Source organism: Mus caroli, chromosome 1 (genome assembly GCF_900094665.2).
Source record: "Mus caroli chromosome 1, CAROLI_EIJ_v1.1, whole genome shotgun sequence".
Taxonomy (NCBI): domain Eukaryota; kingdom Metazoa; phylum Chordata; class Mammalia; order Rodentia; family Muridae; genus Mus; species Mus caroli.
This window is the reverse complement of record NC_034570.1, coordinates 80,718,423-80,735,196: the sequence shown is the minus strand read 5'-3', so window position 1 is coordinate 80,735,196 and position 16,774 is coordinate 80,718,423. Positions and strand designations below refer to the sequence as shown.

The window sequence follows — 16,774 nt, the reverse complement described above, 5'->3', positions numbered from 1 at the left end:
CCCCCTCCCTTTCCCTCTCTCTCTTCTCTCTGTTGAGATTGAACTCCCAAACAAATCTAGTCATCCTGTGTCAGCTCAGGTCAAAAGTCAAATGTCAGCCTCCATCAGCTCAGGTTGAAAGTCAAATGTCAGCCTCCACTAGCCTTTTTGCCAGCTCCTATTGTGCTATTACCTTTTCATGGCAGGCCCTTTCTTAGCATTAGAGAGGGTGGTCAGCCACCTGCAAGCACATTCTTCCGTCAGCTCCTACCTGTCATTCTGTCTGTGCATTTGTCCTTTCTTCAAGTCCAGCCAGGCCTTGCCTGGCATACAACAATCTGTGCTTCCCTGAGGGGTGTGGCACGTATTCAGCAGCTCTGCTAAGAACAGCCCACATACCTGCCAGTCACCTTATCCCAGGAGAGGCACCCAACTTGAAAACCTTCACAGAGGAGTCTGGAGAGAGATGGACCCTACCTACCATTATCTCAGGGAGTCATTGCTCAACATCTCCACCACTGAGGTGGAAAGATGAGGTCTGAAGGAGCCCAGAGAGGGGCACTGAGAGGTGATCACAGACTTTATCCCATCATCAGAAGGCAGTAGGAACTCTGGCAGGCCCCGCCCCAGCTCACCTCAGTTGTGAGAGAGCATCCATTGCCATCGACCTCACGGGAGAAACCAAGTGGTCGGGTGGTTCTGCTTTGATGATCGCCTGTCCGGCACAAGAAGGGTTGTGAATTGTTGCTCACCCGGAAGTTGAGCTAGGCAAGGGGGCGAGGGGTGTCACACCTCCTTATCTGGTGCCAGGATAAGGAGGGCCTGGGCCTTTGTACAGAGCTCTGGGGTTCACATGCCCACATTCTTTAAGGCTTATTTGGCAGCAAAGCACAGGAGGAACACACACAATGGGCCTAGGCTTCTTATCCAGGGCCACCATGACTTGATGTGTGTCCTTGGCCACACAATGCAATTTCCCAAACCCAAGTTTCCTTGTCCTATACAAGACTTGATGCTTAGTTAACAGCTTGTGCCGGGCTCTTGTACTGTGTGACTGGGGATAGAAGGCAATGACCACCCATTTCCCTGCTCCTCCTGCCTCTCACTTTCCCCAAGGACTGCTGCTGATACGTTACAGGCGATACTCTCATCCTTTGTTGGCCATGAGAGAGAGGCGACATTTGGGGGCCAAGGGTTAGCTGATACACAGTTCCATCAGTCTGTAGACAGTTGGCTCTAAACTTCACTGATGTTCTGTGTAAACAATTCTCTAGCTCTGCTTCTAAATGACCTCTATCTGCTAAGCCTCTTCCCGTGGAAAAGCACTGGGGCTGTGTCTCTCATCAGCTTGTTCCCACCCATCCCCAGTGAGCTCCTGTTGACTGGTCCCTGAGACAGCCTCTTTTGGGCACCACTGGGCACAAGTCAATCAAGGTCCCACTCCGGTTTTTTGGGTCATGAAACCCTCCAAAGCTGTTCTTAGAGCCTACAGTTCAGTTGATCAAATCAAGAGTGGGGCAGGAAGGCTCTACAGCCCCCATAGATAGCTTACAGATATCCTCAAGGAAATTCAGCCAGGGCACAGTTGAAGAGCTAGATCCCAGGCCACCCAGGACTGGGGAGTCCTGTCCCACTCACAACTATGAGGCCAGTAAGAGCAGACTTGTGGGCAAACTGGAAGTCCTCCGGGTCTTGGATGCTTTTGATGGCGTTGGTGACCTGCACAACACTCTTCATGAAGGCCATTTTGAGGCTGATGTCCTAGGCCCAGAGGAAGAATGTGAGGGAGAACCTGTTTGCCAAGGACTCATGAGAGCCCTGAGCCATGCCCCTCACCCCTGAATCCTTCCCAGTCTTTGAAGAAGGCTCCACATCAGGGGTGCTCTGGGTGACAGCCCCCTCACCTGTCTGTTCTTCAACCACGGTAAAACCGTGGTTTTGAAAAAGGCTACTGTGATCAATTTTATGTTCTGTGCATCTTTTCATGGTTCCTGTTGACATGCTTGTGTGTGTGTGTGTGTGTGTGTGTGTGTGTGTGTGTGTGTGTGTGCATGTGGAAGTCAGAGGTCAGTGTTGGGTATCTTTGTCAATCACTGTATTTGTTGAGACAGGGTCTGATAAGCCTGGAGATTACAATCCAGTCAGACTGGATGGATCCTCCTATCCTCATGATAGATGATCCCTCAAAACTAAGATTACAGGTGCTTGTCACCATAATTAGCTTTTACATGGGAGCTGGAGATTCAAACTTAGGCCCTTGTGTTTGTGTAGCAAGCACTTTCAGTGACAGAGTCATCTCCCCGCCTCCCACTATATGCATTTTATATTCACAAGTTTAAAAAATAAACACTTCCACTTTCATCTACCTTGACGTTCCAAGAAAGTATCCCACACCTCTGTGTCCTTTTGAAGTCTGCCCACTTCTCTCCTTTATGAAAGTGAGCAGGCCAGAAGGGAGGGTGAGAGAGTGGGAGGGTGTGGGGAGAACTGGGGCTCACTTTGTATTTCTGGGGATTCACAGTCACCTGCAGCATTCAGGGGAGGACTGCTTTATCCATGCAAGCATGACCCCCAAAGCTCAGGTGCGAGCACTGGATTCCCGGAGGATGATCAGGCAGGACCCCAGCTGCCTCCTGCACGCACAACATGGGCTGACTCCCTGTATGTGGGCTACCTGGCAGCTGCTGGAGTAGTGGTGGATGATCTTAGAGGTGATGGGGCTGTCCACGTGGGTGAGGAGCATTTGGGGGTGGCAGTAAGAGGACACACAGCTGTACATCACCATTAGGGCACTCTTCACCGTCTCTCGCCTCCAGGGGTGGTCTTTCTGCAGGACAGTGAAATTGGATGCGGGAATGGGGAGATGCCTCAGTGGGGGAGGGGGCGGGGGGGAATGCTTTGTGGAACAACTGTGAGGATCAGGAGAGGGTTAGATTCTCAGTGTGACAGGCCAATTGCATTCTAGCCTCAGAAGGCGGGGGTGGGGTGGGGAAGTTGGGGTTGCGGACAGAGGATACCCCAGCCCACAAACTGGCTGGTCTGAGCAGCCAGATCGGCAAATGCTGAGTTTGACTGAGAGATCCTGTCTCAGTGAATAAGCAGAAGAGTGAATGAGGATGGTTCCTGACATCAAACTAAGGCCTCCACATGTGCACAGACAGGTGTACCTGCAAGCATGTCACCTACAACAGATGCCCACACACATGCAAGCACACATAGGTACATATCCATACCACACACATATATGAAAAATGGGGAAAAATTAAAGAGAGGGGAGCAGGCAGTGTTCACCGGGAGGGAGCAAGCGCTGGGCCGGCTGTGATTGAAGAAGCTGTTAAGTCAGTATAAGGGCTTCGGTGGACTGTTCTTTGGGTGTTAAAGCACTTATGCAATTAGCAACTTTATTGGGCAGCAATTACATACCAGATACTGGGCAGAAAGAAGTGAACCAGACAAAGGACCTACCCACCCTGGGAAGCTTCCATCCAGTGACACATGCAGGGGAAGCTCGCATGGACAGCTCTACACAGAGACTAGCCGCCTAGGACTTACTTAGGCAGCTGAGCAGAAACCATGTCACCCTGGGGGCTGGCTAAGCCCTAGATAACACTATTGAGAACAGTTTGCTAAAAAATCACCATTGTGTCAATGATGAGTTCGTTAGGTTCTTGTGTTAAGGGCTCCTTCTGATGTCCATTTTGCCATAAAGAAGGGTTAACAGGAGGGTGGGCAATTTAATTCCCTAGCTGTCAAGCTGTTGGGCTCAACCTTGTTTCTTTGGCTGCCTCGAGCAAATGGACTGGACCAGTCAAGCAACAGGCTGGCCCTCACACCAGGACTGAGCATTGTGGATGCTCGGAAGATGCCTTGGGGAAGCTGCCTGATCACCCCAGTTGTCTCAGCTCCCTCCAAGGCCTGACACCAAGCCTTGCGGTGAGGAGCCTTACCCTCCAGGCACCGATCTGCCAGGACTGCTCCGACTCCTGGATCCTCTCCTCAAAGTCCTGAAGCACATTCAGCACTGTCTTTACCTGGCCCCGGGCACATAGTCCAAAGCACAGGATGACACCCTTCAGGGAAGCCCGGCCAAGGTGAGAGCAGGGGATACAGAGAGATATACAAGTTATAAATACACACATGCAAGAACATAAGCTAAGTCCCCCCACCTCCAGAACATGGAAGGTTGTAAATTAGAGGGGTCAAAGGTACTCTCACCTCCCGGTCAAAGTCGTTGCTGTAGTCCGTCTTGTACAGCAGCTCTAATAAGAGCACTTCCACCCTGTCGGCCTCCAGACCCATGCCTAAGGTGAAACCCAGGGCCCTGTACAGAAAACCCTGCAGGGGTGGGAGGGAGGGAGAACCTCAGGCCTTTCTACTCCCATACTTTGGGTGATGCTATTGGGAGCCCTTGATACATAGTTCTGATTCATTTTCTATATCCTGCTAAATAAATATTCAGTTTGTTTTGTGACATCAGACTGCACAAGGGCAGGCATATTATACATTTTAACAGTGAAGGCCAAATCCTTTCCTATACAAGTTCCATCAGATATGTTCCCACCCACAAACCTGGAAGCATCAATTTTTTTTTCCCAGCTACTTCCTGGCATAGAATAACATTGGCAAGAGATGGAATATCCTTGTTTTATGTGCCAGTATGACAGGGTGGTGGCTTAGGGCTGTGGTGGTGGTGATGCAGAATCTAGAGACACACTGCCATCTCAACTCTATCCATCAACCTGGGATGCTTTCCTATTACCGAGATCCTCTCTGATTTCTTTCAATTACTTTTATAATTTTACAAAGAAAGAACAAGAGAAAATAGTTTACAAAAAAAAAAAAAAAAAAGTACATGTGACCATGGACCAGAATGAGGAAGACAAACAAAAGAGATTTTTAAAAGCCTGAAAATCACTGAATTAGATTACTTTTTCTCTTCTTAGGACACTAAGCAGTCATGGGGCCACCTGATCTGATGTGAAAATGTCATGAGCCTATCCATCCCCGGAGGCTCCTCCCATCCCCAGAAGCTCCTCCCATCATCCCCAGAAGCTCCTCCCTGCCTGAACTACGAGGTCCCTATGAGGACAAACCTTTTCCAAGGAGGGGCTGTCGAAGGTCTCGATCTGGTTGTTCAACTCTTTGCTGAGCCTCAGGCTCCAGCTGGTCCCACGGGTCTTCTTGAGGGAGTTTCTCAGAAACTGCGAAGTCAAAGACGGTGGTGGGCAGAGGCATTTGAACCCAGCCTTGCTCTTAGCTGGGTTTCAGGGAATGCTGTGTGACCCTGAATATGGGCTTGTTCTTTCTGGGCCACCTTCTCTAGATCGCCATTCAGTTGATGGACGGCCAACCCAGCTCTAACATTATGTGTGTCTGGAGCATGGCTGTGGCTTTAGAGGCTGCCGGGAGATCAGGTCTGTTTCCGCTGCTTTTCCAGGCACTTGGCTCGTTCAGTTCTCCCTAACTGATACACACAGACATAGGTGTCTTCTTTGTTAAGTCTGCTCTGACAGAGGGTAACATGGCCTTCACAAGACCCTAATCTTGTCCACATCAAATGTCCTTCCAGGTTCCTTCTCTTCTCCCTCAGAGACAGTTCACCCCTTTACCTGAATCAGCATATCCTCCCAGGTCTTCTGGTTCCAGGTAAACTCAGTGTGCTCTACAGGAGAATATGCATGCTCTCATGGGCTGCTCCCTTCTGCTCCCCCCCACCCCACCCCGGGGTAAACATCCTTGCCCCAGCATCAGAAGCCCTCTGTGAATGAGCTCACCACATTCAGTATTTCCCTTCCCACACCCCCCAAGGTATGGGGTTCTTAAGGAGGTCTGTTCAGGTCCACCAGACCCCAGGTTCCTGTGATCCAAGGCAGGTGACTAGTGAGTGTCCCAGCATGCACACAGAGCGGGCACTTCACCTTCCAGGTACTGGACTAGCAGGGGGATCTCCTGCTCCCACATGTCAGCCATGGAAGGAGCAATGCTCTGGCTGAGGGTCCGCAGGAGGTTGAGCATGGCAATCCCCCGGCCTTCTCCTTTATAGGGTGATGACATCAGCACCTGGAGGGCCCCAGGGAGTCAGTGAGCAGGGGCCAGGCTTCTGCTCCCTATCTGGGAGTCCACCATCTTCATTATAAAGAGGAAAGTGAGCGGGGTATATGGTTTTCAAACAAAGCCCAAAGGTTTTCAGCATAGAAAGGCCTATAGGGGACTCTGCAGGCAGGAAGGAGATGAGAGGCCAGACCTGGGTTCCTTTCTGACCCTGAGACTCAATGGAGCATTGGTTGGTGCCCACAGGACTGAGCCTACCTGGGGCCATGATTGGTGTTCTGGTGGTGTTTTATGGCACAGGAATCTGAGAGCAGATCCTGGCCAGGTTCCCAGACATCTGAGCACACTGTCCCTGACATATCTTCCCAAGAAGGACAACACAGACCTCCGGACTCTATTCTGCCCAATATCCAGCTTCCTCCCTGCATCCCAGGTCCCTCTGGAGCATGGAGAACGAAGAGTTCAGGGAAGAGGTGTCACTGTGAATGACATGCTCCAGGCCATGGTATGTCAGCCACTCACCAGGAGACGGGCCAGCAGCTTCTGGGGTGCAGGCAGGTCCACTGAGGAAGGAAAAAGAACCCCAGATAAGGGTGCCTGGCCCATTTCAAGACATGTTCTATAACCCCCAAGGGAGACACTTTGAAGATCATTTTCCAGAATTATTACAATTACCCCAGATAAATAATCTTCCAAAGGGAGTTTCTCATGAAGAACCTCACTGGCTCCTTCCAAAAAGAAGGGAGAACTTTGCTCATGAGCCAGGCTCACAGATGATGTGTTTTAGGTTTTGGATGTTTATTTTTGAATGGATCTGCCAGGGCAATGTCTCCTATTATAAACCTTGGCCTCTCTTCTACTGGGAATGATTTAATTCCCTACCCTGGCTCCCTCCTGTCCAGTCGCTATATGCCTTGGGAACCAGTAAGCCCTTGAAAAACAATGGCACTCAGGTGGATAGGCAAGGGAGAGGGCAGGGCTGCTGAGAAGCTGCAGGTGTGGAGACCCAGGAGTGGACTCAACATTCAGAGTTGAAGGGTCACATTGAAATGGATTCACTTAAGCTTCTTAGCTTGAACTCAGACACAGGCCCTGTGTCATCCTTGGATAGGAACGACCCTCCTGAATCACCCTACCCGCTGTCTGTCATGCCTGACCTTGGGAAGCCCCAGCGGCTATGAGAGTATCCCCTTGGGACCGGACATAGCAGAGAAGGAGAACAGTGACATGATGCAGATGAACGTGGTCACTTGAGAGCCTGTGTTGACTGTGCCGGCCCTGAGTGGACCACAGTAGTCAGCTGACAGAGAATTGGACAGAAGAATGCTACAGTTCCTCTAGATGGCTCAGAGAAGCTGGGCAAGGCAAAGACCCAGAAAGGCCACAGCTATAGCTAGGGTCAGGAGCCCCCTCCCTGCCCTGCCCATAATGATGAATGGGCCACCAGGAGGAAGTCTGCAGGCTTTTAACCCCTCTCTAGACACAACAGGGAGGATTCTAGATGTTTCTTGGAGAAGGGGAAATTTGGTTGATCAGGACCCCGTGACAAGGGTGACTGGGAGCCGTTTCACCTGCTTGTCCCCACCAGTTGACCCAGGGATGCCACCCACCATGCTTGCTCTTTCCAGCTATTCCAGCCTCCGTGTCTTTGCCATGAATTTGGTTCTCGGCCAGGTTCGTGAGGCTGATGCAGATGGGGGTCAGCGCCTCGGTGTAGTCTGTCTCCATGATGTAGCACAGGAGCCTCACCCAGAACTCCTGGGACAGGAACGGGGAGGGGAGGGCCCAGGACCAGTTAGAGGTGTCCTATGCTGCTCCCCAACCCCCATCCAGTATTGTCCAGGCTTCACCCACAGTGTGGACTCTACCTGGCATCCCCAAAGCTATCCCAAATACTCACCCGACTTTCCTGCCCACCCTGGATGTTTTTCAGGGGCATCCAGATGGCTTCCATGCAGCCCTGCTAGCCATGTATCCACTCTATATCCTGTACATCCTCTAACCAGGGCCTCCCTCTGGGTCCCAGGAGCCTCTGAGTCACAAACTAGTCCAGTAATCCAGGGGTGCCTGACGGTTGTGATGCTCCCGTGTATTTGTCAACTTGGCCAAACAAGCATACCCTCTTATTAAACCAAATGCTGGTCCAGCATTGCTGTGCACACATCACACAGCTGTGACAAAACTCACAATCCGTAAAGAAGATTGCCCTCGAGTCCAGGCAGCCAAGAGGCCCAAAGAGCACAATACCTCAGAAGAAGAAATTTTGTCCCAAAACAACACTTTTCTCTGCAGCCCTACAACTCAGGCTTGTGCCCTACAGCCTCTAACCCTCATCTCCAGTTTCCACTAGATAGGAGGCATCCCATCCAGCCTACAGCTTTATGGTCAGTCACTCATTCCTTCTTGGTGATGTTATGACATTTTTTTCCCTGCCTCGTTCCTATGTTTCTTCTCTTCCCATTAAAATGAGGTACAGTGATTTATCCTATAACCTGGGGCCCTTGAGGTCATATAGAGTCCTCCTAGCTCAACTTACTGAACTGTAGAATGCCCTCCCCAAGAGAAACATTCACACACATGCTTCAGGCAAATAAGATGACTGCAACTTATTAAGACACACTGCGGGGTTCAGAGGTGGAGAACACCTAGGTTCCTCCACCAGCCTTCAGAATGCAGCCAGGAGCCATCATCAGGGCAATGGCCCGCTGGGTGTGGAGTGACTCACATTGGTCATGCCGCTGATAGAAGAAGTTATGATCTTTACAGTATCCATGGTTACTTTGTGAACCATCTTCTCTTCCAAATCCCTCTGATAAAAGCATTCCCGGCGATTTGTCTAAGAAGACAGAACCAGGGCAATCCTTCAGGCAGGGGCTTGCCAAGATCTCAAGAGTGGTCTCCCTCCTCCCCAGGGGGCTCCCTGCCCAGACACTGGGTCCTAGGATGGGCCATACTTGCAGGGTAACCATGAACCTATACAGGTCCAAACAGGTTCTCAGTGCATTGTTCTTTGCTTAGCACTTAGTAATCCATTTCTAAAGTGGAGCTGCCCCGTGGGATTGGCGCTGGAGCCACTCACCAGCTTGTAGGTAGATAAGGTGAGCTGGACAGACACATATTTCAGACCCCAGCCTTTGATCTTTTCCTGGAAGCCTGACAGAACCAGCTGGCCAATGATTCGCAGAATTGCCATCCGTACCTGTGGGGACAGGGTAGGGACAGCTTGGGGGAGGGGGGGGAAGGGGGGGCTTTAGCATGGATATTTACATCTAACGATCTTGTGGCTTGAAACGCCTGGGAACTGCTGGTGCTCTTGGCTCCGAGAGATTTCAGGGGCTACCTGGCTACTCTCCACTTTGCCCATCGCTGCTTGCTGCACAGTGGAACATCATTCTGCAGCGTTGTCACCTGAGTGTCTCAGTTGGGCCCTTTATAGACATCTTCATTCCATTCTAACATTGGTTACATGGTCATAACAGCCTTGGTGCGGAAGCCTATATTAATATTTCCCCCTCTGGTCTCCCTCAGGTATACAGTAAAACGTAGGGGTGGGACCCAAAACGAGTCATGTTTCTTATGTCTTCGTGGCTCTATCTAAACGCCCTGCCCCATGTTCGCCAGAGCATCTCTGACCATCCCTTCCCTGACACTCTTTCGCAGCATTCCAAGCTAGCTGCAGCGCAGGCCTGTGGTATTCAGCTAGCTGAGGGTGTGCCCAGGAATGTGTCTTCCCGTCACTTTTCTCACAAGTAGTAAGATCACTAGACAGACCCTGTGTGGACAGCAGCCTTTCTTCCCTGTAAGGTAGAATCGGAGCACACTGCTTTGAAAGTCCCTGGTCTCAGTGACAGCGCTGCAGCTGGCACTGGCTCAACTTTGCTTTACTGAGGTCCACTATTCCATTCTCCACCCCTTAACCCTTAGCTACCCCGGCAGGGTCCCCTTCCTGTTACCTTGGACCGAGTGTCAGAGAGAGTGTTCTTGACGACCCGGATGGCTAGGTAGATGGTCTTGATATTCATTTTGGGGTCTGAAAGAGACAGACCAGCCTGAGAAACTGTGGCTCAAGAAGACACCGGGTTGCTTGTCCCTGACACATCCCATTCAGCTCCCTTCCACAGACCACAGGCTCAGAGTAACTTCCTTAGGACCCTCGCCGGTAGGCTCCCCCTGAGCACAGTAGCCAGTTTCTTGTGGCTCCTGGCTAGGAAGAAGCAAGGAACTGCTCACAGACTGGATCCAGCTAAATCCAAACAATTTGTGTAGTCTTGGTTTGTTTGGTTACTTACTTATTTTTATTTTTAAGTGTATGAGTGGTTTGCCTGGATAAATGTCCACATACACGCCAGGCATGTACCTGGTACCTACAAAGGTTAAGAGAAGGTGTTGAGGGCAAATGTTAAGTTTGTGGACCTAGGGTTGTGTCTGCAAGGTTACGGCCAGCCTTACAACCAGCCTCCAACAGTTGGAGGTCAGCAGCAGGATTCAGGCTGACTGTGAAAGGCAAGCCCAGAGGGCAGAGGTATGGAGGGGCCGGGGTACTGGTTAAATTCAAGGCTGAGAAATATGAAGCAATCAAGAGACTTGGCCACCCAACAGTGACTACTAGAATAGGATGGAAGCCAGGTAGGAACTTCACTGTCTCCCTCATGGTGCCTGTCCACTGCAGCTGGCTCACCATCTGCGCTCACTACTGCCCTGATCAGGGCCAGTGTCCCCACACGGACAGCCTCTTTGCTCATCTCCACCTGGCTGAAGAAGAACTTCATCAGCTCCTTGGGGTAGGAGCGGGCTGCAGGGCAGAAGGAGCAGCACATCAGTCAAGGCTGGCAGGCTCTGCCTCCACGCCTGCACTGGGCAAGGGGTTGAGCCTCCCCAGGTCCCTGCAGACCTCACCCAGGGCTATGAAGCAGTGCACGATCTCCATTAGGTTCTGACTGCTGAACTGCTGTTGGGCTGGGGCCTTGGAGCACACCTAAGGAGTAATGCATAGGGAGGGTGAGGAGCTCACAGGCCACAGGCCATGTGGACAGTCCAGCCCTATGCCTGCATGCCAGTGGGATGCAGTGGGGGGAGGGGAAAACATGCCCCGAGGCAGTTTCCTGCTGATTGCCTGGGGGATGCCCTCAACTGGCCTCACCTGGACGTGCAGCTCTGTGAAAATGGGGTGTAGCAGCATCGGGGGGATAGGGGTGTTGGTGGTAACCGATGCTTCTAGAATCTGCCTCAAGACCTGCAGAAGGGATGGGCAGAAGGCTGCAGGTGAGGTGACTGCTCTACCCCTGGTTTCTTGCTACTCAGCAGGCCATTGTGTGATGGTACAGGTTCCCTGGTCCCACCCCAACCCCACACCAGCTGGCTGGGTGTAGAGGCTCGGTTTTCTACAAGATGGACTTGATCCAAGCCTGTATTTCCACCTTCCCTGGATGACTTGTGTGCCTGATAAACTTGGAGAGTGTGCTGGGGGCCACTGAGAAGGTCATTTCTTGTTCACCAGAGTAAGGGATGAATCCAAATCTAATCTTCATCCGCAACATATATGCAGGCAGCTCCCTAGTCCTGTACTGTTCATTTCTGCTCCTTATTTTTACAATAAAGGCCAATGCCCGGTGCATTTGCTTCATTTCAGTGTGCATCATCCGGGGCCAGGCCTACACTCAGAACCTGCAACATCTCCACCTCACACATCAGAGGGTGTGGAGGCCCCTAACCTATTCCACCCAGAGCTCCAGACTATATCCTTTTACTTAGACATAAAAATCTCTTTGGGTATAACTGCTCAAGGGTCCAAACACCCCATGGTTCTTAGTTACAGTGACCTAAGCAAAACCATAGCTTCCCTGGGGCCTCCTGGACCCTTTGAGATCCTTCTACCTGGAATGACAGCTTATTTCCATAGTGCCAGGGTCGGGTGTAGGGTACAGATGTAGGGCCTGCAGGCACCTGAAGATTCTTGAGGATCAGAGTTTCCTGAGTCTGGCCCTCACCTGTGTGACAAAGAGAGCCTCCAGGCCACCCTGGAACTCAGCCAGCAGCAGGGGGATATAGTCATACACCTGCTCCCTCAGGTCGTCATTAGGCAGGAGAAGGCTCAGCATGGGCCTGAGAGACTTGATGACTCCCAGTTTCACCTGTGTAGGAAGTGAAGTTTCCAGCACCCCAGCAGGACCAGGGTCTTAGCGACTCAAGCACTCTCCGGCATCATACAGATGGGGTACTATAGATAGTGTCCAGGCTTCCCCCTAAAGCCCCCACCATGGTTAGTGCAGTGGGGTCAGACTACCTTGATGTGAGTTCTGCCTGTAAATCAAGTGGCTGTGGGCAAGTGCATAAAACAAAACAAAACAAAACAACCCTTCTGTGCCTCAGTTCCCTTGTTCGTAAAGTGGTCCTGCCTTACGGAGTTGGTATGAGCACAATGTTCACAATCAGGATATCCAGGGAGGATCTGGAGTGGGACAGGTGCCTTCCAGTCCCAAAACCTCATCTGAAAGCTCTCTGTGGGCCTTTGCCCTTGACACAAGCCTCCTTTCCCGGCTCCATCCAGCATTCACAGAGTCCTAGGGTCTCAGGGCTCCAGGAACAAGGCTGAACCCAGAAGCTTTGCAGCATCTTCTGGGAAGTGTAACCCAGAGAATACAGAGACCTCCGAGCACCGCTAGTCTCACCTCAAGGTCCTGGTGGCGCAGCCACACGGTCACGAAGTATCGGTACATTGGGAAGAGCTTCACAGCAAACTGGTCCTCCGTCATCACGGGATACAGGCTGTCCTCCAGGTGCCTCAGGTAAAACTGCACCGTCTCACAGAACGTCTCCATGGCTGCCAGCAGCAGGACAGGCAGGAGGGGCCAGAGGGGCCAGAGGGGCCAGGGTTGGAGCCAATCCTTCCTGGTATTCTTGGGGTTACTGGGTCTCCTCCTCTCTGCTCTGTTGGCTGTTTGCAGCCCCCTGATTCCATGTGAGCACTGAGCACACAGGTATGTCTAAGCCCCTCCTCTTGGGGATGCAGGATCAGAGCGGGACCACAATCTGGAGATTCCAGTTAGGACAGCAACAAACACAACCTCTTTTCCTTAGGCATCTGGGTTTGGGGACCCAAATTAGTGTCAAATAACCAAATCACAGGGCCAGATGTTCAGATGTAAATAGCCTCCAAGGACTTTGCTGAGACAAGCCCAACAGAGAATATGTTCACTGCCCTTTCCTTCCTGCAACTGTCTCTCACCTTTCTCTGAAAGTACAGAACAAGCTACACAGAGTCACAGATATGACCATGGTCTTCTAAAATGTACCCACATACCCCCAAGGCGGCAGATCACAGGCTATACTGGTTAGCTTTTAAACATAAACCAGAGTCATCTGAGAAGAGGGAACCTCAATTGATCAAACACCTCCATCAGACTGGCCTGGAGGCAAGTGTATGGGGCATTTTCTTGATCAGCAATTGATGTGGGAGGACTCAGCCCACTGTGGATGGTGTCACCCCTGGGCAGGTAGTCCTTAGCTGTATAAGAAAGTAGGCTACGGTAACTCATGAGGGACAAACTAGTGAGCAGCTTTCCTTGGTCTCTGCTTTAGTTTCTGCTTCCATGTCCCTTTATGCTGGATGTCAAGTTGTAAGCTAAAGTAAACTCTTTCCTCCCCAAGTAGTTTTTGGCTATGGTGTTTATCAAAGCATCAGAAACCCTAACTAGGGTGTGAACCAAACAAACTAAGAGACTGAGCAAAGCAACCACTGGGACGCAAACCTCTCATTCAACAAACCCTTATTCCCCTCCTTACCCCCTTTCTCCCTTTGGTTAAGGCTTGACCCACAGGCCCAAGTGAGACACGCACCACTACAGATCACCTGGCGCATCTTGGCTTCGTTGGCAAGTCTCAACATCGTGAATATGGTAGCCAGGGTGATGCCCATGTAGGGCATGAATTCAAACACTGTAGGACATCAAGAGGCCACAGGGAATCAGGGAGAGGGTTGAGAGAGTGACCCTACCGCCCACCACCTTAATACTCAGGTGTCTACCAGGAAACCCTTTGCCACCAATAATATGGCAGGGAATAGGTTGAGATGCCACATGTTTAAAAAGGGTGAACTGAAAAGAAGAGAAGGTGGAGGATGTGAGAGGGAGCAGGGAATCGAGGAGCTACAGAGGAGTGGAGGGACAGAGAGCCACAGGACAGGGAGAAGGCTGATGTAGAAAGAAAGGGAGGGAGGGTCCTGGCCAGGGAGCATGTCTGCTCAAGGGCATATGTGTGACTCTTGAAGAAGATTCGGTGTTCTCTATTCTTGGATGGAGAAAGACAGCAGACAGGACTCACAGACATGAGAGAATCCCATAGGAGACTTCCAGAGTCTAGGTCTATCCTTCTTTCCAAACCTGGCACCTCCACTCAAGCTGAGAGCACCCCTCCACATTTCCTCAGATTCTAGACTCACAGTGAGTTTCTAATGATGAACTAATTCTCTCCTTCACTCAGAGCCCCAGCAAGCCCCATCAACCAGGATCCATTCCCTGCTGTGCACTACCTACTAAACCTGCCCCAGCCCTCCTCCATCTACACAGTGTTCAGAATTGCCTTCCTAGAACTGGAATTCCATCAGACAACTGCCCCTTAGAAATCTCTACTAGCTTCCTGCACCTTAAATGAAGTCCTGGGATTGCTGATCCCAGTCTGCCTCCCTCACCTAATTCCCATCTCCAGCCACAGGAACCTCTTGGATCTTCAGATAAATCAAGCACATTCCTGCCCCAGTGCCTTTGCATATGGTATTCTCAAGTGGGATTTTTTTTTAAATTCCATCAAGCTCTCTGCACACACACCTTCCTCCCAAGTCTCAGCTAGAACGCAGCTGTCTCACTAGGAGCCCTTCCCATAGCTGTTCTCACACAGTCATCTCGGCCATCCTCTTCATAGCTGTCATCTCCTAAGCATCTGTTTCCCTCTTTCCTTGTTTATGGTCCCTACAGAAGCCAGGAACTACATGGGTTTTTCTCACCACTGGGTCCCAGCACCCAGCACAGGCTCATGGGGTAAGAGTTCCATAGGCTTTTGCAGGTGGAAAGAAGGAGTAGAAAATGAGCAGAGAAACAGCGGGGGAGAAACAAAACGGAGTAGGGGTGAGTGGGGAGATAAAAGTGAAGAGAGGAGACAGACAGTCAGACAGAGAGAAAGCGAATCAGAAACACAATAAAAGGGAATCTGAGTGGTAAGGACTAGGCACAGAGGGGATGTCACAGAGAAAGAGAGAGAAATGCAATGGGTGGGGCCAGAAACAGAGGTAAACTGAGTGACAGAAGAGCAAGAGGCCAGCTCAATCTGGCCAGGAACTGGGGTTAAGATCTCAGACCCCTACCATTGCCATTGGCCAGCTTGGCCAGAGTGACAATGACAAACTCGTCAGTGAGGTTGAGAGGCTTGAGATGATGCTGCAGTTCATACATGACCAAGCTGAAGTGGTTTCGGGACAGAGCCACCAGAGTCTCACTGGCCACCTCGGCGGTCTCAAAATCCTCCGTCTGCAGGGAACAAGAAAGGCACCGCTAGCCCTCTCCTTGTTTGATCAGGCTCAGTCTGCCTCAGTTTCATGAGACAGCCTGGGCCAGGCTCAACTGCAGTCCAGCTCCTGGGTCTGCAGAAGGAAGGCATGGTGGAATCTACCTCTGTGATATCCCGCATCTGCTTGGAGGCAATGGCCACCAGCCTTTGTATACAGTGCTCCTCCATCTCCCCTTCCTGCTGGATGATCTCCTGCATGATGTTGTAGATGTTCATTTTGCGCTGGGTAGAAATCTAGGAGCAAGCATGGCAGGTGGCAGCAGGGGTGGGGCTTTTCCCCAGTACCACCCCCATCTCCATTCCCCAACATCTTGTCTCAGGTCTCCTCCATCTTCAGCCCTTCCCAATTCTGTGCACTCACCCAACACTCCCCATCCCTAGTGTCCCCGTCCCTAGTGTCCCCATCCCTAGAACTTGAAAGTCTTTTCTCTTGGCTCAGTCAACGGTCAGTGAGGAAGGTGTCATTTGGTCAACACACAAGGTCCTTCACACACTAAATAGTGTCAGGCTTGAGAGCCCAAGAGGCAAGGACTCAGGCAGGAAACAGCTTCTATGTGGGCAGCACTTAGTACCAAATAAGGTGTCCTGGTTTAGGATGGAGTTGGGCAGATGGCTTGTGTGCTCAAGGCCATATCTGGATAGTTACATTTGAGAATGATTCTTACTATGTGCATGAGTGCATATGTGCATGTGTGTGTGCATGCAGATGGAGGTCAGAGGATAGCCTGAGGGGCTGTTCCTTAAATGCTGCTCACCTTGGGTTGTTTGGTTTTGCTTTTGTTTTTTTTATTAGACGGTGTCTCTCACTGGCCTGGAACATGCCAGATAGACTGGGCTGGTTCCTCCATCCAGACCCATGAATCCTCCTGTCTCTGCCTCCTGATTGCTGGGATTACAAGTGCACACTACCAGGCTTAGCATTTTTACGTGGGTTCTGAGGATTTACGTGGATCCTTGGGCTTGCAAGGCAAGCATGTTACTGACTGGGCTATTCAGTCATGCGTGACTTTACATGGAGCATCATGAGTCTAGGCTTTGAACTCTGAACACAGAGGAACTGTGAGACCATAGTAACTGTTCAGTAAGGACTTCATGGCACTAGTGGCACTAGACCAAGTTCTCAGCCTTTATTGTTATCATTGCCCCTGAAGTAGCCTTTTTTTTTTTTTTTTTTTTTTTTGGTGTT

The 16,774-nt window shown here is 50.9% G+C and overlaps 1 protein-coding gene across 5 annotated transcripts in view; it reads right to left on the bottom strand.

Moving 5' to 3' along the window:
- Positions 1-16,774, bottom strand: part of Mroh2a (maestro heat like repeat family member 2A) — a 33,276-nt gene that overhangs the window by 14,098 nt on the left and 2,404 nt on the right. For 4 of the 5 annotated variants that reach the window (XM_021169096.2, XM_021169090.2, XM_021169104.2 and 1 more), the window contains exons 4-24: positions 15,691-15,822; positions 15,386-15,548; positions 13,867-13,965; positions 12,699-12,850; positions 12,018-12,161; positions 11,171-11,263; positions 10,927-11,005; positions 10,709-10,822; positions 9,984-10,060; positions 9,110-9,229; positions 8,756-8,866; positions 7,641-7,788; positions 6,553-6,593; positions 5,898-6,039; positions 5,589-5,641; positions 5,073-5,180; positions 4,195-4,314; positions 3,927-4,049; positions 2,654-2,806; positions 1,618-1,740; positions 615-694 (exon numbers count right to left, since the gene is read on the bottom strand). In XM_021169096.2, coding sequence (XP_021024755.1) covers positions 615-694; positions 1,618-1,740; positions 2,654-2,806; positions 3,927-4,049; positions 4,195-4,314; positions 5,073-5,180; positions 5,589-5,641; positions 5,898-6,039; positions 6,553-6,593; positions 7,641-7,788; positions 8,756-8,866; positions 9,110-9,229; positions 9,984-10,060; positions 10,709-10,822; positions 10,927-11,005; positions 11,171-11,263; positions 12,018-12,161; positions 12,699-12,850; positions 13,867-13,965; positions 15,386-15,548; positions 15,691-15,822 — 2,375 coding nt within the window. The remainder of the gene's footprint in view (positions 1-614; positions 695-1,617; positions 1,741-2,653; positions 2,807-3,926; positions 4,050-4,194; positions 4,315-5,072; positions 5,181-5,588; positions 5,642-5,897; positions 6,040-6,552; positions 6,594-7,640; positions 7,789-8,755; positions 8,867-9,109; positions 9,230-9,983; positions 10,061-10,708; positions 10,823-10,926; positions 11,006-11,170; positions 11,264-12,017; positions 12,162-12,698; positions 12,851-13,866; positions 13,966-15,385; positions 15,549-15,690; positions 15,823-16,774) is intronic. The other variant, XM_021169111.2, reaches the window with a different exon arrangement.